Source organism: Nannospalax galili, unplaced genomic scaffold (genome assembly GCF_000622305.1).
Source record: "Nannospalax galili isolate Female #2095 unplaced genomic scaffold, S.galili_v1.0 scaffold243, whole genome shotgun sequence".
Classification (NCBI taxonomy): Eukaryota; Metazoa; Chordata; class Mammalia; order Rodentia; family Spalacidae; genus Nannospalax; species Nannospalax galili.
The window spans coordinates 9,311,134-9,322,652 of NW_008353490.1; the positions used below are offsets into that span (position 1 = coordinate 9,311,134).

At 41.0% G+C, this 11,519-nt stretch overlaps 1 protein-coding gene across 6 annotated transcripts in view; it reads left to right on the plus strand.

Annotated features, from left to right (window-relative positions):
- Atp9b (ATPase phospholipid transporting 9B (putative)) overlaps positions 1–11,519 on the plus strand; it is a 318,516-nt gene that overhangs the window by 281,931 nt on the left and 25,066 nt on the right. For all 6 annotated transcript variants that reach the window (XM_017802611.1, XM_017802610.2, XM_017802609.2 and 3 more), the window contains 4 exons: positions 4,251–4,412; positions 5,378–5,470; positions 8,132–8,215; positions 9,089–9,259. In XM_017802611.1, coding sequence (XP_017658100.1) covers positions 4,251–4,412; positions 5,378–5,470; positions 8,132–8,215; positions 9,089–9,259 — 510 coding nt within the window. The remainder of the gene's footprint in view (positions 1–4,250; positions 4,413–5,377; positions 5,471–8,131; positions 8,216–9,088; positions 9,260–11,519) is intronic.

An 11,519-nucleotide genomic window follows, 5' to 3' on the forward strand; every position in this document is an offset into this window, starting at 1 on the left:
GAAAAAAAAAATATATATATATACACACACACAAAAGAAAAAACTCTGAATTGCATATTGAAGGTGGAGGGCCTTGAGTCAGTGAGGTAAATTTCCATGTGTCTCCAGAGCAGTGTACTCTTAAGACAATAGACTCAAACACAGTACTTCAGATGAAGTCTGGCCAACTCAGAGTACAGTAGAAGTTCAAGGTCTTGAATTTATTCTGACTTGGTGTTCTGTCATATCTTGGTTCATTTCCTAATCTGCTAAGTACATTTTGCAGTTTGATCATAGTTTTTAGATAATAATAGGTATTCCCTGTATAAGAATACCTTTTTAATTTTCCAATCACAGATGTTAAACAGAAAGGGTCAAATTCAAACATTTTCCCAGAGTGTAATTCTTCCATCAGTACTATGAACTGGGACCAGAAGCATCCTTTGCCCTCAGCCTGTAGTATGGTAGACACTGAGCAGGTGCACATGGATGTCCCAACTTCACTTGTAGGGTTAGTTAAGCAGATCTATGTGACTTTTCTTCTAGATGTGGAAGCTAGTTATGTAATTTCCTAGTGTTGCTTATAGCAAAAATAATAATTCTATATAGTTATTTCCTTTTACTTGGCATTATAGTATCAACTAACTACAATTTTATTAGTTTAAATGAAATTTATATTTTGAAATGACAAATTTTGGCTGGGGAGATATTCAAACACTGTGGTCATTGCTATTTAGATAACAGGTCTTTGAATTTTGCTCAGTAACTGAGGTTATGGAATTAGCTAGTGCAGGCAGGGCCAGAGACCTCACAGAGACAGGGATGGAGGCCCAGCAGCCAGCAGCTTTCTGCTACAGAATGGACTTGCAGCCACTGTGCCCCCTCCAGGTAATTAATTTCACTCTTAATCCTGATTTCTACAATTATTTCATTCTACTTATCATATCTTCACTCTACTGTGTAAACTTTTTTAAAATTTGAATTTAAAATTCAAAAAGATAGCCAAGCATTGTGGCACACACCTTTAATACCAGCACTTGGGAGGGAGAGGCAGGTGAATTTCTGTGAGTCTGAGGCTAGCCTAATCTACATAGGGAGTTCCAGGCCAGCTGGGGCTACAGGGAGACCCTGTCTCTTTTTTTTTTTTTTTTTAAAAAAAAAAAAAAAAAAAAAAAAAAAATTCAAAAAGCTGTTGAAAGAAAAATTTCCCAGTGCATTAACTGCATATGGTTTGTAACTAGTAACTTAAAACTGCCTGCATCTGTGTTTATTATCTAAAACAACCTTCATGCTTATTGAGTTCACTCATTTAGGAGAATCTAGGAGATGTAGGTACAGGAGTGAAGATCCCAGGAGGGAGACTTCGTGAAGAGTGCAGTGTGGCTACAGGGCTGCCTGGCTATTTCAGTCATACCTCAGCAGCCTAAAGGGGGAGGAAGCATCACTTCTCCTCTTGGTACAGGGTCTTGGACATTATAGTGCTCCATCCCAGCACACACTCCATTCCATAAGCTGCTTCTGTCCTGAAAAGCCCCTGACTGGTTCTGCCCCACTGTCCTTGGCATTCCCTGCATGAACCTGCATGTGTACAGGGAGTTCTCAGCATTACAGGTAAAGAAACAGCTCCCCATCCCAGACTCTGAAAATCTTCTGGAAGTATGCAGTTCAGTTTGTGGGAAATTACTTAGAAAACCTGATTCTAAATGATTCCTAGTCTGCCTAAACGATCAAAATGGCCTCTGTGCAAAAAGGCTGAGAATCAAACCCCTACCTGTATCTGATTGGTAACCACATATGCATCGCACTGGAGGTCCCTCCCAACTGTAAGGCTTTTACCTTCCACTGAATCCTGAGAAGTGACCTCAAGCATGGCCATTGTACAGACAAAGAAACATTTTAGAGGTTGCCACAAGACACTGAATCCATAAATCTGGCACAAGACAGAATTTAAGTGTTCTTAATTATTTGCATTCTCAAAGCCCAAGATGAAACCGGATGTACAGGTGGTGGTAAAATTGACAGAATTTAGAGAACAAGGAAGGAAAACAAGAGTTGGGAAAGTAGACCAATGCCAGATCTTCAACAGGACAGACTACGTCTTATTCAAACACAGCCACAGCCAGTGACAGCCGCCCTCCCGTGGGATGGAAGCAGCTGTGTTATATGTGAGGCGAGGCAGTGATAATATAGTGGGCATGAGGAAGCGGATGCTTCTGTGGCTGGCTGCCGAGGTCTACATGTCTCATTCTCTAGAGGCCCTTGCTCAAACAGGAAAAGCTATCTTGAGCAGCAGCCAGTCTCCAACAGTCCCAGAGATAAATAAGGGTTTAAGGGTTGGCTGTAGTTTGGGAAGTAAATTAGCAGCAATGTAGAAATAGATAAGGTTCATTAGTGGTTTTGGAAGACTTATGTTTCTCTATCAGAAAGCATGGATGAGCCTACCCTATACTGAAAGAGGCTCGTGTTCAGCAAGAATTGTGAATCCTGCCAGGTGGCAAAGTTGCAGCTATAGGACAGAGGCTAGGGGAGGCCCAACCTTGAGATCACTGAAAAAAGTCGTGGCCTTGCTGGGCTGTGGTGTCACATAGTCACTCTGGTGATGTTCCTTTAGTGGCTAATAGGGTTGCTGTGTCATGTTTTAACTGTCCTGTGATGGAATTGCTTTTAAAGACAACCATTTTTCCAGAAAACACTGTCATAAAATACTGTTCATGTAATAGTAACTTAAAATTTATTTTTCCACTTATGTTTTTAAATTTTATAATAAATAACTATAAACAAGAATAACCCCTATTTTCAAACGCCTACATATGCCAGAGAATTTACTTATTTCATTTGAGCCTTAGAACAGTTTGCAAGTGTGCTTTTCGTATTACAGAAGAAGAAAGCAGACCTTGGCAAAGTGAAGGCTTAGAAAGAGCTCCTGGCCATCGACTTTGCTATTGTCCCTGACCTAGTTAGCATTACCTATCAATTTAATGCAGACTAGAATCACTTGAAAAAGTATCAGTTGAGTAATTCTTTTAATCAGGTTGGACTGTGGCCATGTCTGTGAGGGATTGTCTTGATTATTGATTCAGGAGGGCCCAGTGCACTGTAGGCAGCACCATCCCTAGACAGGTCCTGGACTATATAAGAAAGCTAGCTAAGCATGAACTTGGGAGTGAGCAATGGAACAAGCCAGCAAGTAGCATTCCTTCATGATTCCTGCCTACTGGTTCCTTCCTTGTGTTCCTGTCCTGACTTCCCTCAGTGATGAATTATGACCTGGATATGTAAGCCAAATAAACCTTTCCTCCCCAAGTTACTTTTGGTCAGAGTGTTTTATCATAGCAACAGGCTAAAACTAGGATAGTCTCCTTGACATTTGCAGCTATTATGTACACACTGAGGTTTATTGTCATGAGTTCATTAATCAGATATCAGTTTATCTCTTGTGCTAGAAAAAAAGATAAATAGAATGTAAAGCTGTTGGCTCCTTCATGAAGCCTGTAGAATTCCCATTAGGGAATTGGGACAAATCATGGGAGTCACTCCAGGATAGGTAGGTAGGCACCCTTGCATAGGATTTAAAGTCATTTGGCAAGGACTAAAGAGATGTCTCAGTGGTTAAGAGCTCTTGCTGCTCTTTCAGAGGACCTTGGTTCTGTTCCTAGCACTCACATGGCAGCTAGCAACCATCTGTAACTACAGTTTCATGGAATCTGACACCTTCTTCTGGCCTCCACAGGCAATGCACATTTGTAGTGTACTTACACACATGCAGGCAAAACACTCACACATACAAATTTTTTTTAAAAATAATAAATTTTTAAAAATTGTAACCATTTGGTTTGGGAAGCCAATCAACACAAGTTGCAAACCAGTCTTCATGACGCATAACAATGTTTGTTTGTTTGTTTGTTTGTTTATTCATTTTTGTAACAGAGTTTCATTTTGTAACCCTGGCTGGCCTAGAACTCACTATGTAGACCACGCTGGCCTTGAACTCACACAGATTCACCTCCTCTGCATCTGCCTTCTGAGTGTTGGAATTAAAAGCATGTGCCACCATGCTTAGCAATAATGGTCTATTTTAAACAAAAAAAGGTTTTTGTTCATTTGTAAACGTGCCATTCAAAAGTACACAGGACAGAAATGAAAAGTTCTTGTGCTTTAAGTTTCTCTGCATCCATTGTGTCTCTGTGCACTCTCTGCACACCAATATGCTATGTTGCTCCATGTAACTTATCCCAAGCAATTGGGCCTCACACACACTGTGGTCTCCTCAGGTGGCGCTGGTGCATTGGACAGAGAGCGTTGGGCTCACCCTGGTCAGCAGAGATCTTGCTTCCATGCAGCTAAAGACCCCTGGGGGTCAGGTCCTGACCTACTACATCCTGCAGATGTTCCCTTTCACCTCCGAGAGCAAGCGGATGGGCATCATTGTCAGGGTATGTCATGAGTATATCAGCTATACTCACAGACACTGATGTGACACACTCACTGATTATTCCAGACATTTCTTTTCCAGTCTTTCAAAGTATATACAAAATCCCCCCCCAAAAAAAAAAACTTTGTTAAGATTAAATATTTACTCAAATACTTTGCTTATTATTGTTCCTTTAACAAAAAAGTCCAAAAGATGGCTCAGCAGTTAAGAGCACTGACTGCTCTTGCAGAGGACCTGGGTTCAATTCCCAGTACCCACATGGCAGCTAAGAACCGTCCTTAACTCCAGTTCCAGGAGACTCTGAAACCCTCTGTTGACCTCCACAGCATTGCACGACACAGATGCACTCACATACATGCAGGCAATACACTCATACATAAAATAAAAATAATAAAGAAATTTTTTTTAAAAAGCTCAATTAATAATGAATGAGCTGAGCTGAGAAGCTAGTGTGACTGTAATAAAGTATCTGGTGATATAAAGTAACTATCCTAAGATCACCAAAGCAGAGTAAATAAAAGAAATTAGTAGGTTTTTAAAATTAAAATTGTTTTGTCCTCAACACAGGTAGCATAGCTGAAGAATTTACTTTTGATTTATGACCATGAAGTTGCTAATACATACCTTTGTTGAGGTTTCCTCATCCAATACCAAGAATGTATCTTGGAATTCCATTTGTTAAATAGTGAACATTGCATCACACTTGGGAAATTGGAGAGAACTGATGCTTCTACCACAGCCCAAACCTGTTTGAAGAGTTAAAGTGTAGCATCTAGAGTGTTGCTGCTCTTGGTTCTTACTACATTGGCATTTATGGGAGATTTCTACATAGAAACCGCACATGCAGCTCACATGGCACATCCTCTAAGGCCCACTTTCTCCAGATCACCTCCTTTAGGCCAGCAGTTATTTAAAGGAGCATTGTAGCCCAGCTGTCCATGTGTTTATTTTCACACCCCCACACAGGATGAATCCACAGCAGAAATCACGTTTTATATGAAAGGTGCTGATGTCGCCATGTCTACCATCGTCCAATACAATGATTGGCTGGAAGAGGAGGTGAGCAAGTTACTCTCAGCATTGTACAAAATGTGTTCATGAAATTTAGTAAGATAACAGAAAAGAAATACTTTTCCTTGCTTGTAACACTTTTTACCATCGGAATAAGTCATGCTATCACCATTTCAAGGAAGACACTGCTTGGTTGCCAGGAATGGTATTATTTTTCCATTAAATCATTTTAAATGCTTACAATTCTTTCCAATTTCAAAAAAACAGAAATGAGCCCTGGCTAGTTATAAAAACGGTGCTTCCTATAGAAATAACCACCATTTTTGTTTAGTGTATAGAGTGTGCAGATATGTACAGGTAGATCTAAAATAACATTGGATAAATAAATAATTGGGCTTCAATATGTTTATTTTGTAACCTCAGTATTTCAGGAAGATTTAATTGGTATTTTAATCTAATGCTAACTTGTTCACTTAAAAAGAAAACAGAAAATTAAGGGACTGGAGAGATAGCTCAGTGGCTAAGAGCACTGGCTGCTCTTGCAAAGAACCTGGGTTCTGTTCTCAGCACCCACCTGGTAGCTAACAACCATCTGTCACTCCAATTCCAGGAGATCCAAAGTCTTCTGCTCTCTGAGCACAATGAGTGCTCTGAGCACATGTGGATGCACTTTCATACATGCAGGCAAAACACTAATACACACAAATTAAAAATAAATTTTAAAAAAACAGAAAATGGTCTATAAATATAAACAAATATAATTTGTAGCTATCCTTATGAGGTTATACTATTTATTGTTGAGTTTGTATATTGATCAATAGTTGGGTTTCAGAGTAAAACTAAGGCCCTTAAGATTATAGTGAGGGCCCTTCTTCTTGTAGGCCAGTTCCTATATTATGGCCAGTTCCTTGGTCTCTTGTCACACCCTGAGACCTCGGAGATGATCTGCTAGCACAACAGCCACACCCAGTATTCACAATGGTCTTAATGATATGAATCAATATCTCCTTGAGGGCACTTTGATTTAATCAGAGACATGAATAAATTAAATTCCCTGGAGACCTAGTAAAATGCCATAAAAATTACTTTTGGTCATAATGACATGCAATTAATTGTAAAATACTTGTTTAATTTATTTAGCTTTATGAGGTCAAATCAATAAATGTCTTGCAATAGACAGATAATGTCAGATTGTTTTTCAGAACGATAACTTCATTAAAAATCCTGTGTGCATTTCTTTGCTCAACATTGTACTTTCTTTCCCTAGATAAATGGTTTGCCTCTTCACCAGTGTCTTTGTTATGATACTATTATAACCTGAAAGCCTTTCACTTTATTAAAACCAAAGCAGAAGAGTGGTGCAGCAAAATTCCAGAGGGCAGTTATTTATATTTATGTGGATTCAAATTCCTTAAAGCCTTACTCCTACCCACAGTGTGGTAGGAATTCCCTTGTTTAGAAGTCATGGTATTTGTTTACAAGTATAGGTAGGCCATGAGGCTGCAGAGACTACTTAGCAGTTAAGAGTACTTGCTGGGGCTGGAGAGATGACTCAGGAGTTAAGAGCACTGGCTACTCTTGCGAAGAACCCGGGTTTGGTTCTTAGCTTCCACACGGTGGCTAACAACCATCCGTAACTTCAGTTCCACGGGGTCCCATGCCCTCTTCTGGCATCTGTAAGCATTGCATGCACTGGTTCACTTGCATGCAGGCAAAACACTCATACACATAAAAATAAGTAAATAAAATTTTTCATAGGAAAAAAAAGAGCACTTGCTGTTCTTGCACCAGACCTGGGTTTGTTTCTGAGCACTCACATGGTGACTTACAACACTGTGTAACTCCAGTTCCAGGGGATCTGGAGCTTCCATCTGGCCTCTGTGGATACCAGTCATACACACAGTCTGCATACATGCAGACCCATACACATAGGGCCATATTTCTAGCAGTGGAATTGATGCTACTAGAGCAATTAAGATTTTGAAATAAATGGACAGCTACATTCAAACATGTGTTCCCAGCCCACAACCAGCCTTATACGAGAAAGCCTGTTTCTTCACATGAGCCCCAGGTAAAACTTTTCTTCTTTTGTAGGGGAGAAAGGTATTTTAAAATAATTATTATGGTACTGTAAATGGGGTTAGCATATTTTCACACACTTATTGAATATATTTCTAATTCCTGTTTAATAGTTAAATAGGATCATGACTCATCCAGGGCTAACACCCTTCCCTGCCTACCAGATGTGTGGGGTGATGACCCTGCATAATCAAATGTTTGTGGTGCTGATTTTCTACCAGACACTGGCATGAGACTTTACACCAGTGAGCTCATGTGGTCCCAGAATAACCTTGGAAAGCACTTTGCTGGGCTTCAGGAGAACACTTGGACCCCAACTCCATCAAATCTCTCCCCCAACCAAGAGAGAGATGATAGTAGAGACTTCTCATGGGTTGGAATACAGTGGTGGGGATAGAGTAAGTATTCTGTGTGTATATGTCCTCTTAACTCCGCCAGGCTTTGCCTGCACCTCTTCACTGCAGCTTTATTGTAGGTCCTAAAAGTTCCCATGCTTTTATGTAGTAGGCCTGCAGGGAGGTGAGGGCAAGCTAGCAGCATTGCCAGAGAGTAGTTTTGACAGTTCCCCGAGGCCCCCTTACTACCATTCCGGTATTATGGGAGCCAGAGTGATAGCCCCTTCTCTTGCAGTGTGGAAACATGGCACGTGAGGGGCTGCGGACCCTTGTTGTAGCAAAGAGGACTCTGACAGAAGAGCAGTACCAGGACTTTGAGGTGAGTGATTCCAGTCCTTGCCATTCAGACTTACCTTCTCTATGGGAACATTTTTCCCACCAAAGTGCATCCTGACAAGGCCAGTGTCCCTGCAGTTTGGGAAAGGCAGTGTCCACAAAACTAGAAGTTCCAATTCCTCAATAGAGGCTAAGCATCCCTCATTCCTTTCTGGTCATCTTGGAAACAAAAGTAGTACAGTACAGTAGTACAGATAGTAGTACAGAGAGTAGTACAGACAGTAGTACAGATAGTAGTACAGATAGTGGTACAGTATAGTAGTACAGAGAGTAGTACAGAGAGTAGTAGTACAGTACAGTAGTACAGACAGTAGTACAGATAGTAGTACAGACAGTAGTACAGATAGTAGTACAGAGAGTAGTACAGACAGTAGTAGTACAGACAGTAGTACAGATAGTAGTACAGAGAGTAGTACAGATAGTAGTAGTACAGATAGTAGTACAGTACAGTAGTACAGAACTGTTAGATTTTGGAATATTTTGCATAAGCAACTTGCTCAGTTATCCATAGCCCCCAAATCCAGAATGGTCCCAAATATGAAGCTTTTTTATCATGATGTCAGTACTCAGGATGTATCCGACTTTTGAGCATTTCAAACTTTTATATTAGGGAAAATTCAAATTATAAATTTTCATGTAGTAAAGGATTACAAACACCCATTTGGAACACTCAGAGTATGTACCCAGCATGTCCTCTAGGCCCCCAAGAGCTGATGTAGTCCAACTATGTGGGATACACAGAATATGTACACATGTGAACACCTATCTTCTATGCCTCTGGAGCTGATGCAGTGCAGCTGTGTCGGTCACATACATGAAGCAGGTATGTACTTATACCCATTCCTTCTGTCCTCAGAGCCGATATAGTCAAGCCAAATTGAGCATCCATGACCGAACACTGAAAGTAGCTGCAGTGGTGGAGAGCCTGGAGAGGGAGATGGAGCTGTTGTGCCTCACTGGGGTAGAGGACCAACTGCAGGCTGATGTGAGGCCCACGCTCGAGATGCTGCGGAATGCTGGGATCAAGGTACAGCCCATGGCCTTTTGACTGCCAAAACTGCTTTCCTATTGAATTGATCTACTTTTGTTCCTTGAAGTACTGTTCTGTGATACTTTGTGGGATGAGGAGAGGGGTGCAGAAGACAGCTTCTTCCTTATTCCCTGCCATCCTAATCTTTGCACCTCCAGAAAGGCCCACAGTGCCCCTACTGTAGACTTTCTCTGATGTTCTTTTTCTCTTTCCACTCTTGAGACATTTTAACCTTTTTGAAGCAGGTCTCTGGTCCTGTCTCTCCCCATGACACATTTACTTCCTGAGGATAATCTTAGAGCCTATCAGCTCTTGACAGGTGTGGGCAGCCTGAGGTTCAGCACTTGCCTGTTGTTCCTCATTTTTCATACTCCATCCAAACCCTGCACCATCAAGACCAAACATGAACCTTCCTGCAGTGCACTCCCAATTCCCAGGTCATTCAGTGAGCATCTGTCACCCTTGATGCATTCAAATGTCATTACTACATTGTAGGTGGCACTTGTTTGGTGAAAAGGTAAGAGCAGGAAAAGCTCAGTCTTGCATGGGCTATGGGTTTCATTTGCTGCTGAAACTTGCACATGCTGAATCACCTCGTCCTCCAGAGCTGATCATGGACAGAAACTAGATGATAGGTTGGGTCATTCAGAAGCTGTGTCATTTGTTCAGCTCAGTTGTACTTCTGAAGCCGGAGGGGCATGTGCTGATAAGCTGCTCTTGCACTGCTGCCCAGTTACCAAATGCAGCACCAGGATCCTTCCTCCTGGGTTGTGCAAGCATGCAGATGCAGGTACAGGTGCAGAAGTGCTTTTCTCCCCACACTGTTTGTCAACACACATGAGTTCTTGTGGCTACTGCATGACTGTCAGGAGACTGCCATCTCTCCCAGGTCCTCCCCTTGCCCACACAGCATCCAGCTTCCCAGCCACCCCATAGTTTATATTGACAGTTGGAACAGTATCTGCAAGACTCCAGCTAACGTTCCTGTATGAGTGGTGAGGTTCAGCACCTTTCCCAGTAGAGCTAGTTTCTGGTGTGGCGTTTTCCCTAAAGGCCACAGGGCAGATAGCTCTCTCCCTACCTGCTGTCCTGTGATCTTCATTTGTCTCTTCATTGTCTAGGAAATCTACCACTTATGATAGAAGTTTAGTTTCAAGGAAGCTGCTTTCTTAGCTCTGCCTCAAGGATTTGAGACTAATTTTGAAGATGAGAGAAAAAAAGTACAACTTGACTTTGAAATAGAAATTCTCCAGCTGAATGATGAGGCAGAATAAGGTCAGAGGTGCAGTGGTGCCTGGCTTCAACTTGCCTTGTCTGCCTGAGTTCTGAGAACTTGTAGTGGGCAGAAGCATGACAAGATGCGGTATCAGCTCCAGTAGTAACAGGTAGCATGAAGTAAAGCTGCATTGCTATCAGAGCATCAGACAGGACTCACAGAGAGGAATTCAGACTCAGCATCTGAGTCACACACCTTAATTACACTGTGCAGCCAACACCAGATGAAGAAATGGTTAATTAGGAGCAAGTGACCTGACTATTTTAAATCACCTGTGATCTGTGTTGTGGCTATGCATGCTAGATTATCAATATATTAAGGTATTAAAGGTTCCTGGTATAGAACTTTGAGTATTTGTAAGTAATTCTGTGCTCAAGTGTATAAGATTTATAGCTGAAGTCCTCAACCGTCTTACCTCTTCTTCATGCACCATCTGATTCTAGATTCTGCTCTGAAGCTAGAAGTGTATTTCAACCGTACCTCATATTTCCTGAGTAACAGAGGTTGCTCAGTAGATACAGTTCTTACTCAGTTTGTCAAAATAACATCTCATCATCATAGGTGTAGTAAACAAATGACAGCATGCTGGTTAAACAGAACACAAACCTTCAGGCTCGGAACAACCACAGCTGATTATACTGCATGAATAATAAGTAGGCCATATAGGCTTTTCTAATTCCTGCCTCCAAAAATGTATCTTTATACATGATAAAAAAAAATCTGAGAAACTCAGAACAATGAAAATATTAGTACAAGTACTTTGTTATTCTGTATATAAGAAATATATCCTGCTATGCATTAAATGACCTGATGTTTTAGTTTTTAATACTATAGATTAGGGCTTCTTGAATTTTTTTTCCACTCACACCCCTTTTTGCCTGGGAAATTTTTTTTACATGACCCCGAGTATATATAGGTATGCAAAATAGACTTACAAATCAAACATTTGTTGTTGATAGCACATCATAAAGAAATTTATTT